The sequence below is a fragment of the Oncorhynchus tshawytscha genome, linkage group LG05 (genome assembly GCF_018296145.1).
Source record: "Oncorhynchus tshawytscha isolate Ot180627B linkage group LG05, Otsh_v2.0, whole genome shotgun sequence".
In the NCBI taxonomy this organism is placed as follows: Eukaryota; Metazoa; Chordata; class Actinopteri; order Salmoniformes; family Salmonidae; genus Oncorhynchus; species Oncorhynchus tshawytscha.
Window position 1 is genome coordinate 89,242,968 of NC_056433.1, and position 19,286 is coordinate 89,262,253.

General features: G+C 41.2%; 1 protein-coding gene across 1 annotated transcript in view; it reads left to right on the forward strand.

Moving 5' to 3' along the window:
- Nucleotides 1-19,037, forward strand: part of LOC112251675 (gamma-aminobutyric acid receptor subunit gamma-3) — a 332,193-nt gene extending 313,156 nt beyond the window's left edge. The window contains exons 8-9 of the mRNA XM_042322670.1: nucleotides 820-1,022; nucleotides 18,670-19,037. Coding sequence (XP_042178604.1) covers nucleotides 820-1,022; nucleotides 18,670-18,960 — 494 coding nt within the window. The 3' untranslated portion in view covers nucleotides 18,961-19,037. The remainder of the gene's footprint in view (nucleotides 1-819; nucleotides 1,023-18,669) is intronic.
- The last annotated feature ends 249 nt before the right edge of the window (nucleotides 19,038-19,286 follow it).

Below are 19,286 nucleotides of genomic sequence, written 5' to 3' on the forward strand. Positions count from 1 at the left end.
GGACATGGTTTTAGGGACACACATCAGATATTGCCACCTCTCCCACCTCAGCGCAAGCAAGCTCATATAAGAGGTAGATAGGTAAATTATCGATCCTGGTGCTAAGGGTTGAAAGTAGAAGCCAGTGTGTTTTTGCTCTAGCTTAACGGCAGCTGAAAAAACATCCAATATGTCTGGACAGATAAGATAGTGTACTGACAGATAGTGTACTGAAAGATAGTGTACTGACAGATAGTGTACTGACAGATAGTGTACTGAAAGATAGTGTACTGACAGATAGTGTACTGACAGATAGTGTACTGACAGATAGTGTACTGACAGATAGTGTACTGACAGATAGTGTACTGACAGATAGTGTACTGACAGATAGTGTACTGACAGATAGTGTACTGACAGATAGTGTACTGAAAGATAGTGTACTGAAAGATAGTGTACTGAAAGATAGTGTACTGAAAGATAGTGTACTGACAGATAGTGTACTGAAACATACTGTACTGAAACATAGTGTACTGAAAGATAGTGTACTGATAAGATAATGTACTGAAACATACTGTACTGAAAGATAGTGTACTGAAAGATAGTGTACTGATAAGATAATGTACTGAAACATAGTGTACTGAAAGATAGTGTACTGAAAGATAGTGTACTGATAAGATAAATTACTGAAACATAGTGTACTGAAAGATAGTGTACTGAAAGATAGTGTACTGAAAGATACTCTACTGAAATAAACTGCATTGAAAGGCTGTGGAGAAAGTTGGTGTTGAATTTACAGTACAGCAACCAGAAACAGAACTGAAACATCTCTTTCCTATCCAGGGATAACCACGGTGTTGACCATGACCACTCTGAGCACAGTGGCAAGGACGTCACTTCCCAGGGTTTCCTACGTGACGGCCATGGACCTCTTCGTCACTGTGTGTTTCCTGTTTGTGTTCGCTGCGTTGATGGAGTATGCCACACTCAACTACTATTCATACGGTGCCAGCCCAAGACCCAGACCACGGAACAGCCAGAGAATGGTAAGATAGAGCCACAGACCACGGAACACCCAGAGAATGGTAAGATAGAGCCGCAACCCTAAACCCAGGAAGACCCAGACCACGGAACACCCAGAGAATGGTAAGATAGAGCCCAAGACCCAGACCACGGAACAGCCAGAGAATGGTGAGATACAGCTACAGACCCAGACCACGGAACACCCAGAGAATGGTAAGGTACAGCCCAAGACCCAGACCACGGAACACCCAGAGAATGGTGAGATACAGCTACAGCTACATCCCAAGACCCAGACCACGGAACACCCAGAGAATGGTGAGATAGAGCTAGAGCCCAAGACCCAAACCCCGGAACAGCCAGAGAATGGTAAGATAGGGCCACAGCCCGAGACCCAGGAAGACCCAGAGAATGGTAAGATAGAGCCACAGCCCGAGACCCAGGAAGACCCAGAGAATGGTAAGATAGAGCCACAGCCCTAAACCCAGGAAGACCCAGAGAATGGTAAGATACAGCTACAGAACCAGGAAGACCCAGAGGATGGTAAGATACACCCACAGCCGAGACCCAGGAAGACCCAGAGAATGGTGAGATACAGCTACAGCCCAAGACCCAGGAAGACCCAGAGAATGGTAAGATAGAGCCACAGCCCGAGACCCAGGAAGACCCAGAGAATGGTAAGATACAGCTACAGAACCAGGAAGACCCAGAGAATGGTAAGATAGAGCCGCAACCCTAAACCCAGGAAGACCCAGAGAATGGTAAGATAGAGCCTCAACCCTAAACCCAGGAAGACCCAAAGAATGGTAAGATACAGCTACAGAACCAGGAAGACCCAGAGAATGGTAAGATACAGCCCTAGACCCAGGAAGACCCAGAGAATGGTAAGATAGAGCCACAGCCCGAGACCCAGGAAGACCCAGAGAATGGTAAGATAGAGCCACAGCCCGAGACCCAGACCACGGAACACCCAGAGAATGGTAAGATAGAGCCACAGCCCAAGACCCAGACCACGGAACACCCAGATATTGGTAAGATACAGCCCGAGACCCAGGAAGACCCAGAGAATGGTGAGATACAGCTACAGCCCAAGACCCAGACCACGGAACACCCAGAGAATGGTAAGATAGAGCCACAGCCCAAGACCCAAACCACGGAACAGCCAGAGAATGGTAAGATAGAGCCACAGCCCGAGACCCAGGAAGACCCAGAGAATGGTAAGATAGAGCCACAGCCCGAGACCCAGGAAGACCCAGAGAATGGTAAGATAGAGCCACAGCCCGAGACCCAGACCACGGAACACCCAGAGAATGGTAAGATAGAGCCACAGCCCAAGACCCAGACCACGGAACACCCAGAGAATGGTAAGATAGAGCCACAGCCCAAGACCCAGACCACGGAACACCCAGATATTGGTAAGATACAGCCCGAGACCCAGGAAGACCCAGAGAATGGTAAGATAGAGCCACAACCCTAAACCCAGGAAGACCCAGAGAATGGTAAGATACACCCACAGCCCTTGACCCAGGAAGACCCAGAGAATGGTAAGATACAGCTACAGACCCAGGAAGACCCAGCGAATGATAAGATACAGCTACAGACCCAGGAAGACCTGGAGAATGGTAAGATAGAGCCGCAACCCTAAACCCAGGAAGACCCAGAGAAGGTAAGATGCAGCTACAGACCCAGGAAGACCCAGATAATGGAAAGATGCAGCTACAGACCCAGGAAGGCCCAGAGAATGGTAAGATAGAGCCACAACCCTAAACCCAGGAAGACCCAGAGAATGGTAAGATAGAGCCGCAACCCTAAACCCAGGAACACCCAGAGAATGTTTAAGATAGAGCCGCAACCCTAAACCCAGGAAGACCCAGAGAATGGTAAGATACACCCACAGCCCGAGACCCAGGAAGACCCAGAGAATGGTAAGATACAGCTACAGACCCAGGAAGACCCAGAGAATGGTAAGATAAGGCCTAGACCCAACAGCGACAGACTCAGGAAAACATTTGTGACTGCAGTGAAATCCTTTGTTTACATGATTGTATGGTTAATTGTGTCCCACATACAGTTCTGCCCCAGATAATTTACAGTATACTTATGTATTAGTAATATTACAATGATAAGGTTAATACTATATATTAGTCAGAGCCCTCCCTTCTTAATTATTAATACTATATATTAGTCAGAGCCCTCCCTTCTTAATTATTAATACTATATATTAATTAGTCAGAGCCTGGTTGCCCTCCCACCTACATTATTAATACTATATATTAGTCAGTGCCCTCCCTCCTTCATTATTAATATTATATATTAGTCAGAGCCTGGTCCGCCATCCCTCCTTCATTTGTAATACTATATATTAGTCAGAGCCCCGCCTCCTTCATTATTAATACTATATATTAGTCAGAGCCCTCCCTCCTTCATTTTTAATACTATATATTAGTCAGAGCCTGGTCTGCCCTCCCTCCTTCATTATTAATACTATATATTAGTCAGAGCCCTCCCTCCTTCATTTTTAATACTATATATTAGTCAGAGCCTGGTCTGCCCTCCCTCCTTCATTATTAATACTTTATATTAGTCAGAGCCCCCCCTCCTTCATTATTAATACTATATATTAGTCAGAGCCTGGTCTGCCCTCCCTCCTTCATTATTAATACTATATATTAGTCAGAGCCTGGTCTGCCCTCCCCCTTCATTATTTATACTATATATTAGTCAGAGCCCTCCCTCCTTCATTATTTATACTATATATTAGTCAGAGCCTGGTCTGCCCTCCCCCTTCATTATTTATACTATATATTAGTCAGAGCCCTCCCTCCTTCATTATTAATACTATATATTAGTCAGAGCCCTCCCTCCTTCATTATTAAAACCTCTTGAGCTTACTTGAGACGCAGAGCCGTCCCCACCTAGAGCTCTTCAAATACTATACATGCGCTACGCTACACGCTAATAGTATTAGTTAAACGCAAACGTTCATTAAAATACATATGCTTGGTATTGAAATAAAGCTACAGTCATTGTGAATCTAGCCCTCCTTCATTTTTAAAATACTATAGCTATTATCTGATAGCATGCAACACCCCAAAAGACCCGTAGGGGATTATTAAACTATATAAAAGAATTAGCATAGTCGGCGCTACACAAACCGCACAATAAAATATAAAACATTAATTACCTTTGACCATCTTCTTTCTTTGCACACCTTGATGTCCCATAATCAATACTGGGTCTTTTTTTGGATTAAATCGGTCCATATATAGCCTAGATATCGATCTATGAAGACTGTGTGATAAACGGAAAAAATAGCGTTTCATATACTATATATTAGTAAGCCGTCTTTTTTTAAAAGTTAAAAAGACGATAAACTTTCACAAAACACTTGAAATCCTTTCTAATGCAACTTTAGGTATAATACACGTTAATAAGCTATAAAAATCATCAGGAGTCTGCCCTCCCTCCTTCCTATTAAACTTCGATAGCTGGCCGTGTGGAAAAATGTCCGGAAAAAAAAGAAAGACAATGCCTCGGGTTGGTGGTCGGAGGGAATCGGTTCCCTTTGGTCGGATCTACCAAGAATCAAATCATATATCAAATCAGAGGAGACTCTATACATCCTGCTGTAGGTACTGCAAGCTCGGCCTCATTTAATACGGTTCTCCTTCAACAATTTGGGATTGCAATATTTTTCCCATCTCCAGTGATCAGATTTAGTACGCCCTCCCTCCTTTTTCGATGAAACAGACGTTCTGTTATAGTCACAGCCTTGATTTAAACAGTTTTGGAAACGTCTGAGTGTTTTCTATCCACACATACTAATCATATGCATATACTATATTCCTGGCCTGAGTAGCAGGACGCCAAAATGTTGCGCGATCCTTCATTATTAATACTATATATTAGAATATTAGTAGGGGGAGGCTCCCTCCATTTTAATACTATATATTAGTCAGAGCCCTCCCTCCTTCATTATTAATACTATATATTAGTCAGAGCACCCCTCCTTAATTATTAATACTATATATTAGTCAGAGCTCTCCCTTCATTATTAATACTATATATTAGTCAGAGCACCCCTCCTTAATTATTAATACTAAATATTAGTCAGAGCCCTCCCTCCTTCATTATTTATACTATATATTAGTCAGAGCTCTCCCTCCTTCATTATTAATACTATATATTAGTCAGAGCACCCCTCCTTAATTATTAATACTAAATATTAGTCAGAGCCCTCCCTCCTTCATTATTAATACTATATATTAGTCAGAGCCTGGTCTGCCCTCCCTCCTTCATTTTTAATACTATATATTAGTCAGAGCCCTCCCTCCTTCATTATTAATACTAAATATTAGTCAGAGCCCTCCCTCCTTCATTTTTAATACTATATATTAGTCAGAGCCTGGTCTGCCCTCCCTCCTTCATTATTAATACTATATATTAGTCAGAGCCCTCCCTCCTTCATTTTTAATACTATATATTAGTCAGAGCCTGGTCTGCCCTCCCTCCTTCATGATTAATACTTTATATTAGTCAGAGCCCTCCCTCCTTCATTATTTATACTATATATTAGTCAGAGCCCTCCCTCCTTCATTTTTAATACTATATATTAGTCAGAGCCTGGTCTGCCCTCCCTCCTTCATTATTAATACTATATATTAGTCAGAGCCCTCCCTCCTTCATTTTTAATACTATATATTAGTCAGAGCCTGGTCTGCCCTCCCTCCTTCATTATTAATACTATATATTAGTCAGAGCCCTCCCTCCTTCATTTTTAATACTATATATTAGTCAGAGCCTGGTCTGCCCTCCCTCCTTCATTATTAATACTTTATATTAGTCAGAGCCCTCCCTCCTTCATTATTTATACTATATATTAGTCAGAGCCCTCCCTCCTTCATTATTAATACTATATATTAGTCAGAGCACCCCTTCTTAATTATTAATACTATATATTAGTCAGAGCTCCCCCTCCTTCATTATTAATACTATATATTAGTCAGAGCACCCCTCCTTAATATTAATACTAAATATTAGTCAGAGCCCTCCCTCCTTCATTATTCTATACTATATATTAGTCAGAGCTCTCCCTCCATTATTAATACTATATATTAGTCAGAGTCCGCCCTCCCTCCTTCATTATTAATACTATATATTAGTCAGAGCCCTCCCTCCTTCATTATTAATACTATATATTAGTCAGAGCCCCCCTCCTTCATTATTAATACTATATATTAGTTAGCCTGGTCCGCCCTCCCTCCTTCATTACTAATACTATATATTAGTCAGAGCCCCCCCTCCTTCATTATTAATACTATATATTAGTCAGAGCCCCCTCCTTCATTATTAATATTATATATTAGTCAGAGCCTGGTCTGCCCTCCCTCCTTCATTATTAATACTATATATTAGTCAGAGCCCCCCTCCTTCATTATTAATACTATATATTAGTCAGAGCCTGGTCTGCCCTCCCTCCTTCATTATTAATACTATATATATTAGCCCTCCCTCATTATTAATACTAGTCAGAGCCCTCCCTCCTTCATTATTAATACTATATATTAGTCAGAACCCCCTCCTTCATTATTAATACTACATATTAGTCAGAGCCTGGTCCGTCCTCCCTCCTTCATTACAAATACTATATATTAGTTAGAGCCCTCCCTCCTTCATTATTAATACTATATATTAGTCAGAGCCCCCCCTCCTTCATTATTAATACTATATATTAGTCAGAGCCTGGTCTGCCCTCCCTCCTTCATTATTAATACTATATATTAGTCAGAGCTTGGTCTGCCCTCCCTCCTTCATTATTAATAATATATATTAGTCAGAGCCCTCCTTCCTTCATTATTAATACTATATATTAGTCAGAGCCCCCTCCTTCATTATTAATACTATATATTAGTCAGAGCACTCCCTCCTTCATTATTAATACAATATATTAGTCAGAGCCTGGTCTGCCCTCCCTCCTTCATTATTAATACTATATATTAGTCAGAGCCTGGTCTCCTCCCTCCTTCATTATTAATACTATATATCAGTCAGTGCCTGGTCTTCATTATTAATACTATATATTAGTCTACCTCCTTCATTATTAATATTATATATTAGTCAGAGCCCTCCCTCCTTCATTATTAATACTATATATTAGTCAGAGCCTGGTCAGTCCTCCCTCCTTCATTATTAATACTATATATTAGTCAGAGCCCTCCCTCCTTCATTATTAATACTATATATTAGTCAGAGCCCTCCCTCCTTCATTATTAATACTATATATTAGTCAGAGCCTGGTCTGCCCCCTCCTTCATTATTAATACTAATATATTAGTCAGAGCCCCCTCCTTCATTATTAATACTATATATTAGTCAGAGCCCTCCTTCCTTCATTATTAATACTATATATTAGTCAGAGCCTGGTCTGCCCTCCCTCCTTCATTATTAATACTATATATTAGTCAGAGCCCTCCCTCCTTCATTATTAATACTATATATTAGTCAGAGCCCTCCCTCCTTCATTATTAATACTATATATTAGTCAGAGCCCTCCCTCCTTCATTATTAATACTATATATTAGTTCTAGCCTGGTCCGCCCTCCCTCCTTCCTTATCAATAGTAGATAATAGTCAGAGCCCTCCCTCCATCATTATTAATAATATATATTAGTCAGAGCCCTCCCTCCTTCATTATTAATACTATATATTAGTCAGAGCCTGGTCCGCCCTCCCTCCTTCATTATTAATACTATATATTACTCAGAGCCCTCCTTCCTTCATTATTAATACTATATATTAGTCAGAGCCTTCATTATTAATACTATATATTAGTCAGAGCCCTCCCTCCTTCATTATTAATACTATATATTAGTCAGAGCCCTCCTTCCTTCATTATTAATACTATATATTAGTCAGAGCCTAGTCAGAGCCTGGTCCGCCCCCCCTCCCTCCTTCATTACTTATAATATATATTAGTCAGAGCCCCCCTCCTTCATTATTAATACTATATATTAGTCAGAGCCCTCCCTCCTTCATTATTAATACTATATATTAGTAGGTCTGCCCTCCCTCCTTCCTGGTCTGCCCCTCCTTCATTATTAATACTATATATTAGTCAGAGCCCTCCCTCCTTCATTATTAATACTATATATTAGTCAGAGCCTGGTCCGCCCTCCCTCCTTCATTATTAATACTATATATTAGTCAGAGCCCTCCCTCCTTCATTATTAATACTATATATTAGTCAGAGCCCTCCCTCCTTCATTATTAATACTATATATTAGTCAGAGCCCTCCTTCCTTCATTATTAATACTATATATTAGTTAGAGCCCTCCTCCTCCTAACATTATTAATATTATATATTAGTCAGAGCCCCCCCTCCTTCATTATTAATACTATATATTAGTCAGAGCCCTCCCTTCCTTCATTATTAATACTATATATTAGTCAGAACCCCCCCTCCTTCATTATTAATACTATATATTAGTCAGAGCCCCCTCCCTCCTTCATTATTAATACTATATATTAGTTAGAGCCCTCCTTCCTTCATTATTAATAATATATATTAGTCAGAGCCCACCCTCCTTCATTATTAATACTATATATTAGTCAGAGCCTGGTCCGCCCTCTCTCCTTCATTATTAATACTATATATTACTCAGAGCCCTCCTTCCTTCATTATTAATACTATATATTAGTCAGAGCCTGGTCCGCCCTCCCTCCTTCATTATTAATACTATATATTAGTCAGAGCCCTCCTTCCTTCATTATTAATACTATATATTAGTCAGAGCCTGGTCCGCCCTCCCTCCTTCATTACTTATAATATATATTAGTCAGAGCCCCCCCCTTCATTATTAATACTATATATTAGTCAGAGCCCTCCCTCCTTCATTAATACTATATATTAGTCAGAGCCCCCCTTCCTTCATTATTAATACTATATATTAGTCAGAGCCTGGTCTGCCCGCCCTCCTTCATTATTAATACTATATATTAGTCAGAGCCTGGTCTGCCCGCCCTCCTTCATTATTAATACTATATATTAGTCAGAGCCCTCCCTCCTTCATTATTAATACTATATATTAGTCAGAGCACTCCCTCCTTCATTATTAATACTATATATTAGTCAGAGCCTGGTCCACCCTCCCCCTTTCATTACTAATACTATATATTAGTCAGAGCCCCCCTCCTTAATTATTAATATATATATTAGTCAGAGCCCTCCCTCCTTCATTATTAATACTATATATTAGTTCTAGCCTGGTCCGCCCTCCCTCCTTCATTATTAATACTATATATTAGTCAGAGCCTGGTCTGTCAGAGCCCCCCTCCTTCATTACTAATACTATATATTAGTCAGTGCCTGGTCTGCCCTCCTTCATTATTAATACTATATATTAGTCAGAGCCTGGTCCGCCCTCCCTCCTTCATTATTAATACTATATATTAGTCATAGCCCTCCTTCCTTCATTATTAATACTATATATTAGTCAGAGCCTGGTCCGCCCTCCCTCCTTCATTCAGAGCCCTCCCTCCTTCATTATTAATACTATATATTAGTCAGAGCCCCCCCTCCTTCATTATTAATACTATATATTAGTCAGAGCCCTCCTTCCTTCATTATTAATACTATATATTAGTCAGAGCCCCCTCCTTCATTATTAATACTATATATTAGTCAGAGCCCTCCTTCCTTCATTTACTTCTATATATCAGTCAGTGCCTGGTCTGCCCTACCTCCTTCATTACTAATACTATATATTAGTCAGAGCCTGGTCCGCCCTCCCTCCTTCATTATTAATACTATATATTAGTCATAGCCCTCCTTCCTTCATTATTAATACTATATATTAGTCAGAGCCTGGTCCGCCCTCCCTCCTTCATTATTAATACTATATATTAGTCAGAGCCCCCCCTCCTTCATTATTAATACTATATATTAGTCAGAGCCCTCCCTTCCTTCATTATTAATATATATATTAGTCAGAGCCCCCCCTCCTTCATTATTAATATATATATTAGTCAGAGCCCTCCTTCCTTCATTATTAATACTATATATCAGTCAGTGCCTGGTCTGCCCTCCTCCTTCATTATTAATACTATATATTAGTCAGAGCCTGGTCCGCCTGGTCTCCCTCCTTCATTATTAATACTATATATTAGTCAGAACCCCCTCCTTCATTATTAATACTATATATTAGTCAGAGCCCCTCCCTCCTTCATTATTAATACTATATATTAGTCAGAGCCTGGTCAGCCCTCCCTCCTTCATTATTAATACTATATATTAGTCAGAGCCCTCCCTCCTTCATTATTAATACTATATATTAGTCAGAGCCCCTCCTCCTTCATTATTAATACTATATATTAGTCAGAGCCCTCCCTCATTCATTATTAATACTATATATTAGTCAGAACCCCCCTCCTTCATTATTAATACTATATATTAGTCAGAGCCCTCCCTCCTTCATTATTAATACTATATATTAGTCAGAGCCCCCTCCTTCATTATTAATACTATATATTAGTCATAGCCTGGTCCGCCCTCCCTCCTTCATTACTAATACTATATATTAGTCAGAGCCCCCCCCTCCTTCATTATTAATACTATATATTAGTCAGAGCCCCCTCCTTCATTATTAATACTATATATTAGTCAGAGCCCCCCTCCTTCATTATTAATACTATATATTAGTCAGAGCCCCCCTCCTTCATTATTAATACTATATATTAGTCAGAGCCCATTATTAATACTATATATTGGTCTGCCCTCCCTCCTTCATTATTTGTACTATATATTAGTTAGAGCCTGGTCTGCCCTCCCTCCTTAATTACTAATACTATATATTAGTCAGAGCCTGGTCAGCCCTACTATATATTAGTCAGAGCCCCTCCTTCATTATTAATACTATATATTAGTCAGAGCCCTCCCTCCTTCATTATTAATACTATATATTAGTCAGAGCCCCTCCTCCTTCATTATTAATACTATATATTAGTCAGAGCCCTCCCTCCTTCATTATTAATACTATATATTAGTCAGAGCCCTCCCTCCTTCATTATTAATACTATATATTAGTCAGAGCCCCCCTCCTTCATTATTAATACTATATATTAGTCAGAGCCCCCTCCTTCATTATTAATACTATATATTAGTCATAGCCTGGTCCGCCCTCCCTCCTTCATTACTAATACTATATATTAGTCAGAGCCCCCCTCCTTCATTATTAATACTATATATTAGTCAGAGCCCCCCTCCTTCATTATTAATACTATATATTAGTCAGAGCCTGGTCTGCCCTCCCTCCTTCATTATTTGTACTATATATTAGTCAGAGCCTGGTCTGCCCTCCCTCCTTAATTACTAATACTCTATATTAGTTAGAGCCTGGTCTGCCCTCCCTCCTTCATTATTAATACTATATATTAGTCAGTGCCTGGTCTGCCCTCCCTCCTTCATTATTAATACTATATATTAGTCAGAGCCCTCCCTCCTTCATTACTTATAATATATATTAGTCAGAGCCCCCCTTCATTATTAATACTATATATTAGTCATAGCCCTCCTTCCTTCATTATTAATACTGTATATTAGTCAGAGCCTGGTCTGCCCGCCCTCCTTCATTATTAATACTATATATTAGTCAGAGCCCTCCCTCCTTCATTATTAATACTATATATTAGTCAGAGCACTCCCTCCTTCATTATTAATACTATATATTAGTCAGAGCCTGGTCCACCCTCCCCCTTTCATTACTAATACTATATATTAGTCAGAGCCCCCCTCCTTAATTATTAATATATATATTAGTCAGAGCCCTCCCTCCTTCATTATTAATACTATATATTAGTTCTAGCCTGGTCTGCCCTCCCGCCTTCATTACTAATACTATATATTAGTCAGAGCCTGGTCTGCCCCCCCTCCTTCATTACTAATACTATATATCAGTCAGTGCCTGGTCTGCCCTACCTACTTCATTACTAATACTATATATTAGTCAGAGCCTGGTCCGCCCTCCCTCCTTCATTATTAATACTATATACTAGTCATAGCCCTCCTTCCTTCATTATTAATACTATATATTAGTCAGAGCCTGGTCCGCCCTCCCTCCTTCATTACTTATACTATATATTAGTCAGAGCCCCCTCCTTCATTATTAATACTATATATTAGTCATAGCCCTCCTTCCTTCATTATTAATACTATATATTAGTCAGAGCCCCCCTCCTTCATTATTAATATCATATATTAGTCAGAGCCCTCCCTCCTTCATTATTAATACTATATATTAGTTCTAGCCTGGTCTGCCCTCCCGCCTTCATTACTAATACTATATATTAGTCAGAGCCTGGTCTGCCCCCCCTCCTTCATTACTAATACTATATATTAGTCAGAGCCTGGTCCGCCCTCCCTCCTTCATTATTAATACTATATATTAGTCAGAACCCCCCTCCTTCATTATTAATACTATATATTAGTCAGAGCCCCCCTCCTTCATTATTAATACTATATATTAGTCAGAGCCTGGTCCGCCCTCCCTCCTTCATTACTAATACTATATATTAGTCAGAGCCCTCCCCTCCTTCATTATTAATACTATATATTAGTCAGAGCCCCTCCTCCTTCATTATTAATACTATATATTAGTCAGAGCCCTCCCTCCTTCATTATTAGAGCCCTCCCTCCTTCATTATTAATACTATATATTAGTCAGAGCCCCCCCTCCTTCATTATTAATACTATATATTAGTCTGAGCCCTCCCTCCTTCATTATTAATACTATATATTAGTCAGAGCCCCCCTCCTTCATTATTAATACTATATATTAGTCATAGCCTGGTCCGCCCTCCCTCCTTCATTACTAATACTATATATTAGTCAGAGCCCCCCTCCTTCATTATTAATACTATATATTAGTCAGAGCCCCCTCCTTCATTATTAATACTATATATTAGTCAGAGCCCCCCTCCTTCATTACTAATACTATATATTAGTCAGAGCCCCCCCTCCTTCATTATTAATACTATATATTAGTCAGAGCCCGGTCTGCCCTCCCTCCCTCCTTCATTATTTGTACTATATATTAGTTAGAGCCTGGTCTGCCCTCCCTCCTTAATTACTAATACTATATATTAGTTAGAGCCTGGTCTGCCCTCCCTCCTTAATTACTAATACTATATATTAGTCAGTGCCTGGTCTGCCCTCCCTCCTTCATTATTAATACTATATATTAGTCAGTGCCTGGTCTGCCCTCCCTCCTTCATTACTAATACTATATATTAGTCAGAGCCCCCCTCCTTCATTATTAATACTATATATTAGTCAGAGCCCCCTCCTTCATTATTAATACTATATATTAGTCAGTGCCTGGTCTGCCCTCCCTCCTTCATTACTAATACTATATATTAGTCAGAGCCCTCCCTCCTTCATTATTAATACTATATATTAGTCAGAGCCCTCCCTCCTTCATTATTAATACTATATATTAGTCAGAGCCCCCTCCTTCATTATTAATACTATATATTAGTCAGAGCACTCCCTCCTTCATTATTAATACTATATATTAGTCAGAGCCTGGTCTGCCCTCCCTCCCCCCCTCCTTCATTACTAATACTATATATTAGTCAGAGCCTGGTCTGCCCCCTCCTTCATTACTAATACTATATATTAATCAGTGCCTGGTCTGCCCTCCCCTTCATTACTAATACTATATATTAGTCAGAGCCTGGTCCGCCCTCCCTCCTTCATTATTAATACTATATATTAGTCAGAGCCCCCTCCCTCCTTCATTATTAATACTATATATTAGTCAGAGCCTGGTCAGCCCTCCCTCCTTCATTACTAATACTATATATTAGTCAGAGCCCTCCCTCCTTCATTATTAATACTATATATTAGTCAGAGCCCCCCCTCCTTCATTATTAATACTATATATTAGTCAGAGCCTCCCTCCTTCATTATTAATACTATATATTAGTCAGAGCCTGGTCTGCCCCTCCTTCATTATTAATACTATATATTAGTCAGAGCCCCCCTCCTTCATTATTAATACTATATATTAGTCAGAGCCTGGTCCGCCCTCCCTCCTTCATTACTAATACTATATATTAGTCAGAGCCCCCTCCTTCATTATTAATATTATATATTAGTCAGAGCCTGGTCTGCCCTCCCTCCTTCATTATTAATATTATCTATTAGTCAGAGCCCCCCCTCCTTCATTATTAATATTATATATTAGTCAGAGCCTGGTCTGCCCTCCCTCCTTCATTATTTGTACTATATATTAGTTAGAGCCTGGTCTGCCTTCCCTCCTTAATTACTAATACTATATATTAGTCAGAGCCCGCCCTCCCTCCTTCCGCCCTCCCTCCTTCATTATTAATACTATATATTAGTCATAGCCCTCCTTCCTTCATTATTAATTCTATATATTAGTCAGAGCCTGGACTGCCCTCCCTCCTTCATTATTAATACTATATATTAGTCAGAGCCTTCCCTCCTTCATTATTAATACTATATATTAGTCAGAGCCCTCCCTCCTTCATTATTAATACTATATATTAGTCAGAGCCCCCCTCCTTAATTTTTAATACTATATATTAGTCAGAGCCTGGTCTGCCCTCCCTCCTTCATTATTAATACTATATATTAGTCAGAGCCTGGTCTGCCCTCCCTCCTTCATTATTAATACTATATATTAGTCAGAGCCTTCCCTCCTTCATTATTAATACTATATATTAGTCAGAGCCCTCCCTCCTTCATTATTAATACTATATATTAGTCAGAGCCTTCCCTCCTTCATTATTAATACTATATATTAGTCAGAGCTCTCCCTCCTTCATTATTAATACTATATATTAGTCAGAGCCCTCCCTCCTTCATTATTAATACTATATATTAGTCAGAGCCCTCCCTCCTTCATTATTAATACTATATATTAGTCAGAGCCCTCCCTCCTTCATTATTAATACTATATACAGTGCCTTGCGAAAGTATTCGGCCCCCTTGAACTTTGCGACCTTTTGCCACATTTCAGGCTTCAAACATAAAGATATAAAACTGTATTTGTTTGTGAATAATCAACAACAAGTGGGACACAATCATGAAGTGGAACGACATTTATTGGATATTTCAAACCTTTTTAACAAATCAAAAACTGAAAAATTGGGCGTGCAACATTATTCAGCCCCTTTACTTTCAGTGCAGCAAACTCTCTCCAGAAGTTCAGTGAGGATCTCTGAATGATCCAATGTTGACCTAAATGACTAATGATGATAAATACAATCCACCTGTGTGTAATCAAGTCTCCGTATAAATGCACCTGCACTTTGATTGGCTGTGTTCTAACAGAGGCTCTGTTATGTTACTGGACATCTCTGAGCTGTTTTAGGGTGTTACTGGACATCTCTGAGCTGTTTTAGGGTGTTACTGGACATCTCTGAGCTGTTTTAGGGTGTTACTGGACATCTCTGAGCTGTTTAGGGTGCTACTGGACATCTCTGAGCTGTTTAGGGTGTTACTGGGCATCTCTGAGCTGTTTTAGGGTGTTACTGGACATCTCTGAACTGTTTTAGGGTGTTCCTGGACATCTCTGAGCTGTTTTAGGGTGTTACTGGACATCTCTGAGCTGTGTTAGGGTGTTGCTGCACAGCTCTGTCTGATATTGACAGGGTCTGTGTTGCTACTCAGCTCTGTCTGATATTGGTAGGATCTGTGTTGCTACTCAGCTCTGTCTGATATTGACAGGGTCTGTGTTGCTGCTCAGCTCTGTCTGATATTGACAGGGTCTGTGTTGCTGCTCAGCTCTGTCTGATATTGACAGGGTCTGTGATGCTACTCAGCTCTGTCTGATATTGACAGGGTCTGTGATGCTACTCAGCTCTGTCTGATATTGATAGGATCTGTGTTGCTGCTCAGCTCTGTCTGATATTGATAGATGTATGTGATACGCCCTCCTCTTAAAGCCTGTGAATGAGGTCAGAGATCGGGAGACCTGGCCTGCGTCCCAAATAAAACCCTATTCCTTACGTCATCCACTACTTTTGACCAGAGCCCTATGGGTTCCTCTATGGGTTTCTCTATGGGTTTCTCTATGGGTTTCCCTATGGGTTTCTCTATGGGTTTCTCTATGGGTTTCCCTATGAGCCCTATGGCTTCATCTATGGGTTTCTCTATGGGTTTCTCTATGAGCCCTATGGGTTTCTCTATGGGTTTCCTTTATGAGCCCTATTGGTTTTCTATGGGTTTCTTTATGAGCCCTATTGGTTTCTATGGGTTTCTCTATGGGTTTCCCTATGAGCCCTATGGCTTCATCTATGGGTTTCTCTATGGGTTTCCCTATGAGCCCTATGGGTTTCTCTATGGGTTTCCTTTATGAGCCCTATTGGTTTCTCTATTGGTTTCTCTATGGGTTTCACTATTGGTTTCTCTATGGGTTTCTTTATGAGCCCTATTGGTTTCTCTATGGGTTTCCTTATGGGTTTCCCTATGAGCCCTATGGGTTTCTCTATGGGTTTCCCTATGGGTTTCCCTATGAGCCCTATTGGTTTCTCTATGGGTTTCTCTATGGGTTTCCCTATGAGCCCTATTGGTTTCTCTATGGGTTTCACTATGGGTTTCTCTATGGGTTTGCCTATGAGCCCTATGGGTTTCACTATGGGTTTCTCTATGGGTTTGCCTATGAGCCCTATGGGTTTCTCTATGGGTTTCTTTATGAGCCCTATTGGTTTCTCTATGGGTTTCACTATGGGTTTCTCTATGGGTTTCCCTATGGGTTTCCCTATGAGCCCTATGGGTTTCTCTATGGGTTTCTCTATGAGCCCTATGGTTTTCTCTATGGGTTCCTCTATGGGTTTCTCTATGGGTTTCTCTATGGGTTTCCCTATGAGCCCTATGAGTTTCCCTATGGGTTCATCTATGGGTTTCCCTTTGAGCCCAATGGGATTCTCTATGGGTTTCCCTATGAGCCCTATGGGTTCCTCTATGGGTTTCTCTATGGGTTCCTTTATGAGCCCTATTGGTTTCTCTATGGGTTTCACTATGGGTTTCTCTATGGGTTTCCCTATGGGTTTCCCTATGAGCCCTATGGGTTTCTCTATGGGTTTCTCTATGAGCCCTATGGTTTTCTCTATGGGTTCCTCTATGGGTTTCTCTATGGGTTTCTCTATGGGTTTCCCTATGAGCCCTATGAGTTTCCCTATGGGTTCATCTATGGGTTTCCCTTTGAGCCCAATGGGTTTCTCTATGGGTTTCCCTATGAGCCCTATGGGTTCCTCTATGGGTTTCTCTATGGGTTTCCCTATAGGTTTCTCTATGGGTTTCCCGATGAGCCCTATGGGTTTCTCTATGGGTTTCCCTATGAGGCCTATGGGTTTCCCTATGGGTTTCTCTATGAGCCCTATGTGTTTCTCTATGAGCCCTATGGGTTTTTCTATGGGTTTCCCTATGAGCCATATGGGTTTCGCTATGGGTTTCCCTATGAGCCCTATGGGTTTCTCTATGAGCCCTATGGGTTACTCTATGGGTTTCTCTATGGGTTTCCCTATGGGTTACTCTATGGGTTCCTCTATGGGTTTCTCTATGATCCCTATGGGTTCCTCTATGGGTTTCTCTATGGGTTTCTCTATGGGTTTCCCTGTGGGCTTCTCTATGGGTTTCCCTATGGGTTTCTCTATGGGTTTCTCTATGGGCCCTGTGGGTTCCTCTATGGGTTTCCCTATGGGTTTCTCAATGGGTTTCTCTATGGGCCCTGTGGGTTCCTCTATGGGTTTCTCCATGGGTTTCTCTATGGGTTTCTCTATGAGCCCTATGGGTTTCCCTATGGGTTTCTCTATGGGTTTCTCTATGGGTTTCTCTATGGGTTTCTCTATGGGCCCTGTGGGTTGTGGTCAAAAGTGGGGCACCATATAGCGAATGTGGTGTCATTTGGGACACAGTCATGGATGCTCCCAGATCTGAGTGACAGTCCTCTCTGGATGCTGAATGCTCAGACTCAACACATGACAGTGCACTTCGTTCCTCTCAAACCTGATATTATCTCTGTGTTCTGGCAGTATGCTCCAAGAGAGTTTCTCCACTGGGTTTCTCTCTCTGGGTTTCTCTCTGGGCCCTGTGGGTTGTGGTCAAAAGTCTGTCTGTCTGTCTGAATGTCTGTCATTTGGGTCTGTCTGTCATGGATGTCTCCCAGTCTGTCTGTCAGTCCTGTCTGGATGCTGAATGTCTGTCATGACAGTTCTGTCTCTCTCTCTCTCTCTCTGTCTGTCTGTCTCAAACCTGATATTCTCTCTGTGTTCTGTCTGTATGTCCAAGAGAGTCTGTCCACTGTCTGTCTGTCTGTCTCTCTCTCTGTCCCGTCTGTCCTGTCTGTCTGTCTGTCTGTCTGTCTGTCTGTCTGTCTGTCTGTCTGTCTGTCTGTCTGTCTGTCTGTCTGTCTGTCTGTCTGTCTGTCTGTCTGTCTGTCTGTCTGTCTGTCTGTCTGTCTGTCTGTCTGTCTGTCTGTCTGTCTGTCTGTCTGTCTGTCTCTGTCTGTCTGTCTGTCTGTCTGTCTGTCTGTCTGTCTGTCTGTCTGTCTGTCTGTCTGTCTGTCTGTCTGTCTGTCTGTCTGTCTGTCTGTCTGTCTGTCTGTCTGTCTCTTCTGTCTCTTCTGTCCCGTCTGTCTGTCTGTCTCCAGAACTACTCAGTGTTGGAAGTGGGACCTGCCCCTACGGTGATCAAGTTGAACAACTCCACGTATAACAACCTATACTGGCAGGAATTTGAGGACGCCTGTGTCTATGAGTGCCTGGACGGGAAGGACTGCCAGAGCTTCTTCTGCTGTTACGATGAGTGTAGAGGAGGCGGATGGAGGAAAGGACGGATCCACATAGATATCCTGGAGCTGGACGCTTATTCCAGGGTCTTCTTCCCCACATCCTTCATTCTGTTTAACGTAGTCTACTGGGTCAGCTATCTGTATCTTTAGCAGGCTGTACTGGGAAGGCTATATATACCTTCAGCAACCTGGAGAGAGAGAGAGGGAGAGGGGTGCCATAGACTTTAAGACCAGAGAGAGAGAGAGGTGCCATGGACATTAAGACCAGAGAGAGAGAGAGGTGCCATGGACATTAAGACCAGAGAGAGAGAGAGGTGCCATGGACATTAAGACCAGAGAGAGAGAGAGAGAGGTGCCATGGACATTAAGACCAGAGAGAGAGAGAGAGAGGAGGTGCCATGGACATTAAGACCAGAGAGAGAGGTGCCATGGACATTAAGACCAGAGAGAGAGAGAGAGAGAGAGAGAGAGGTGCC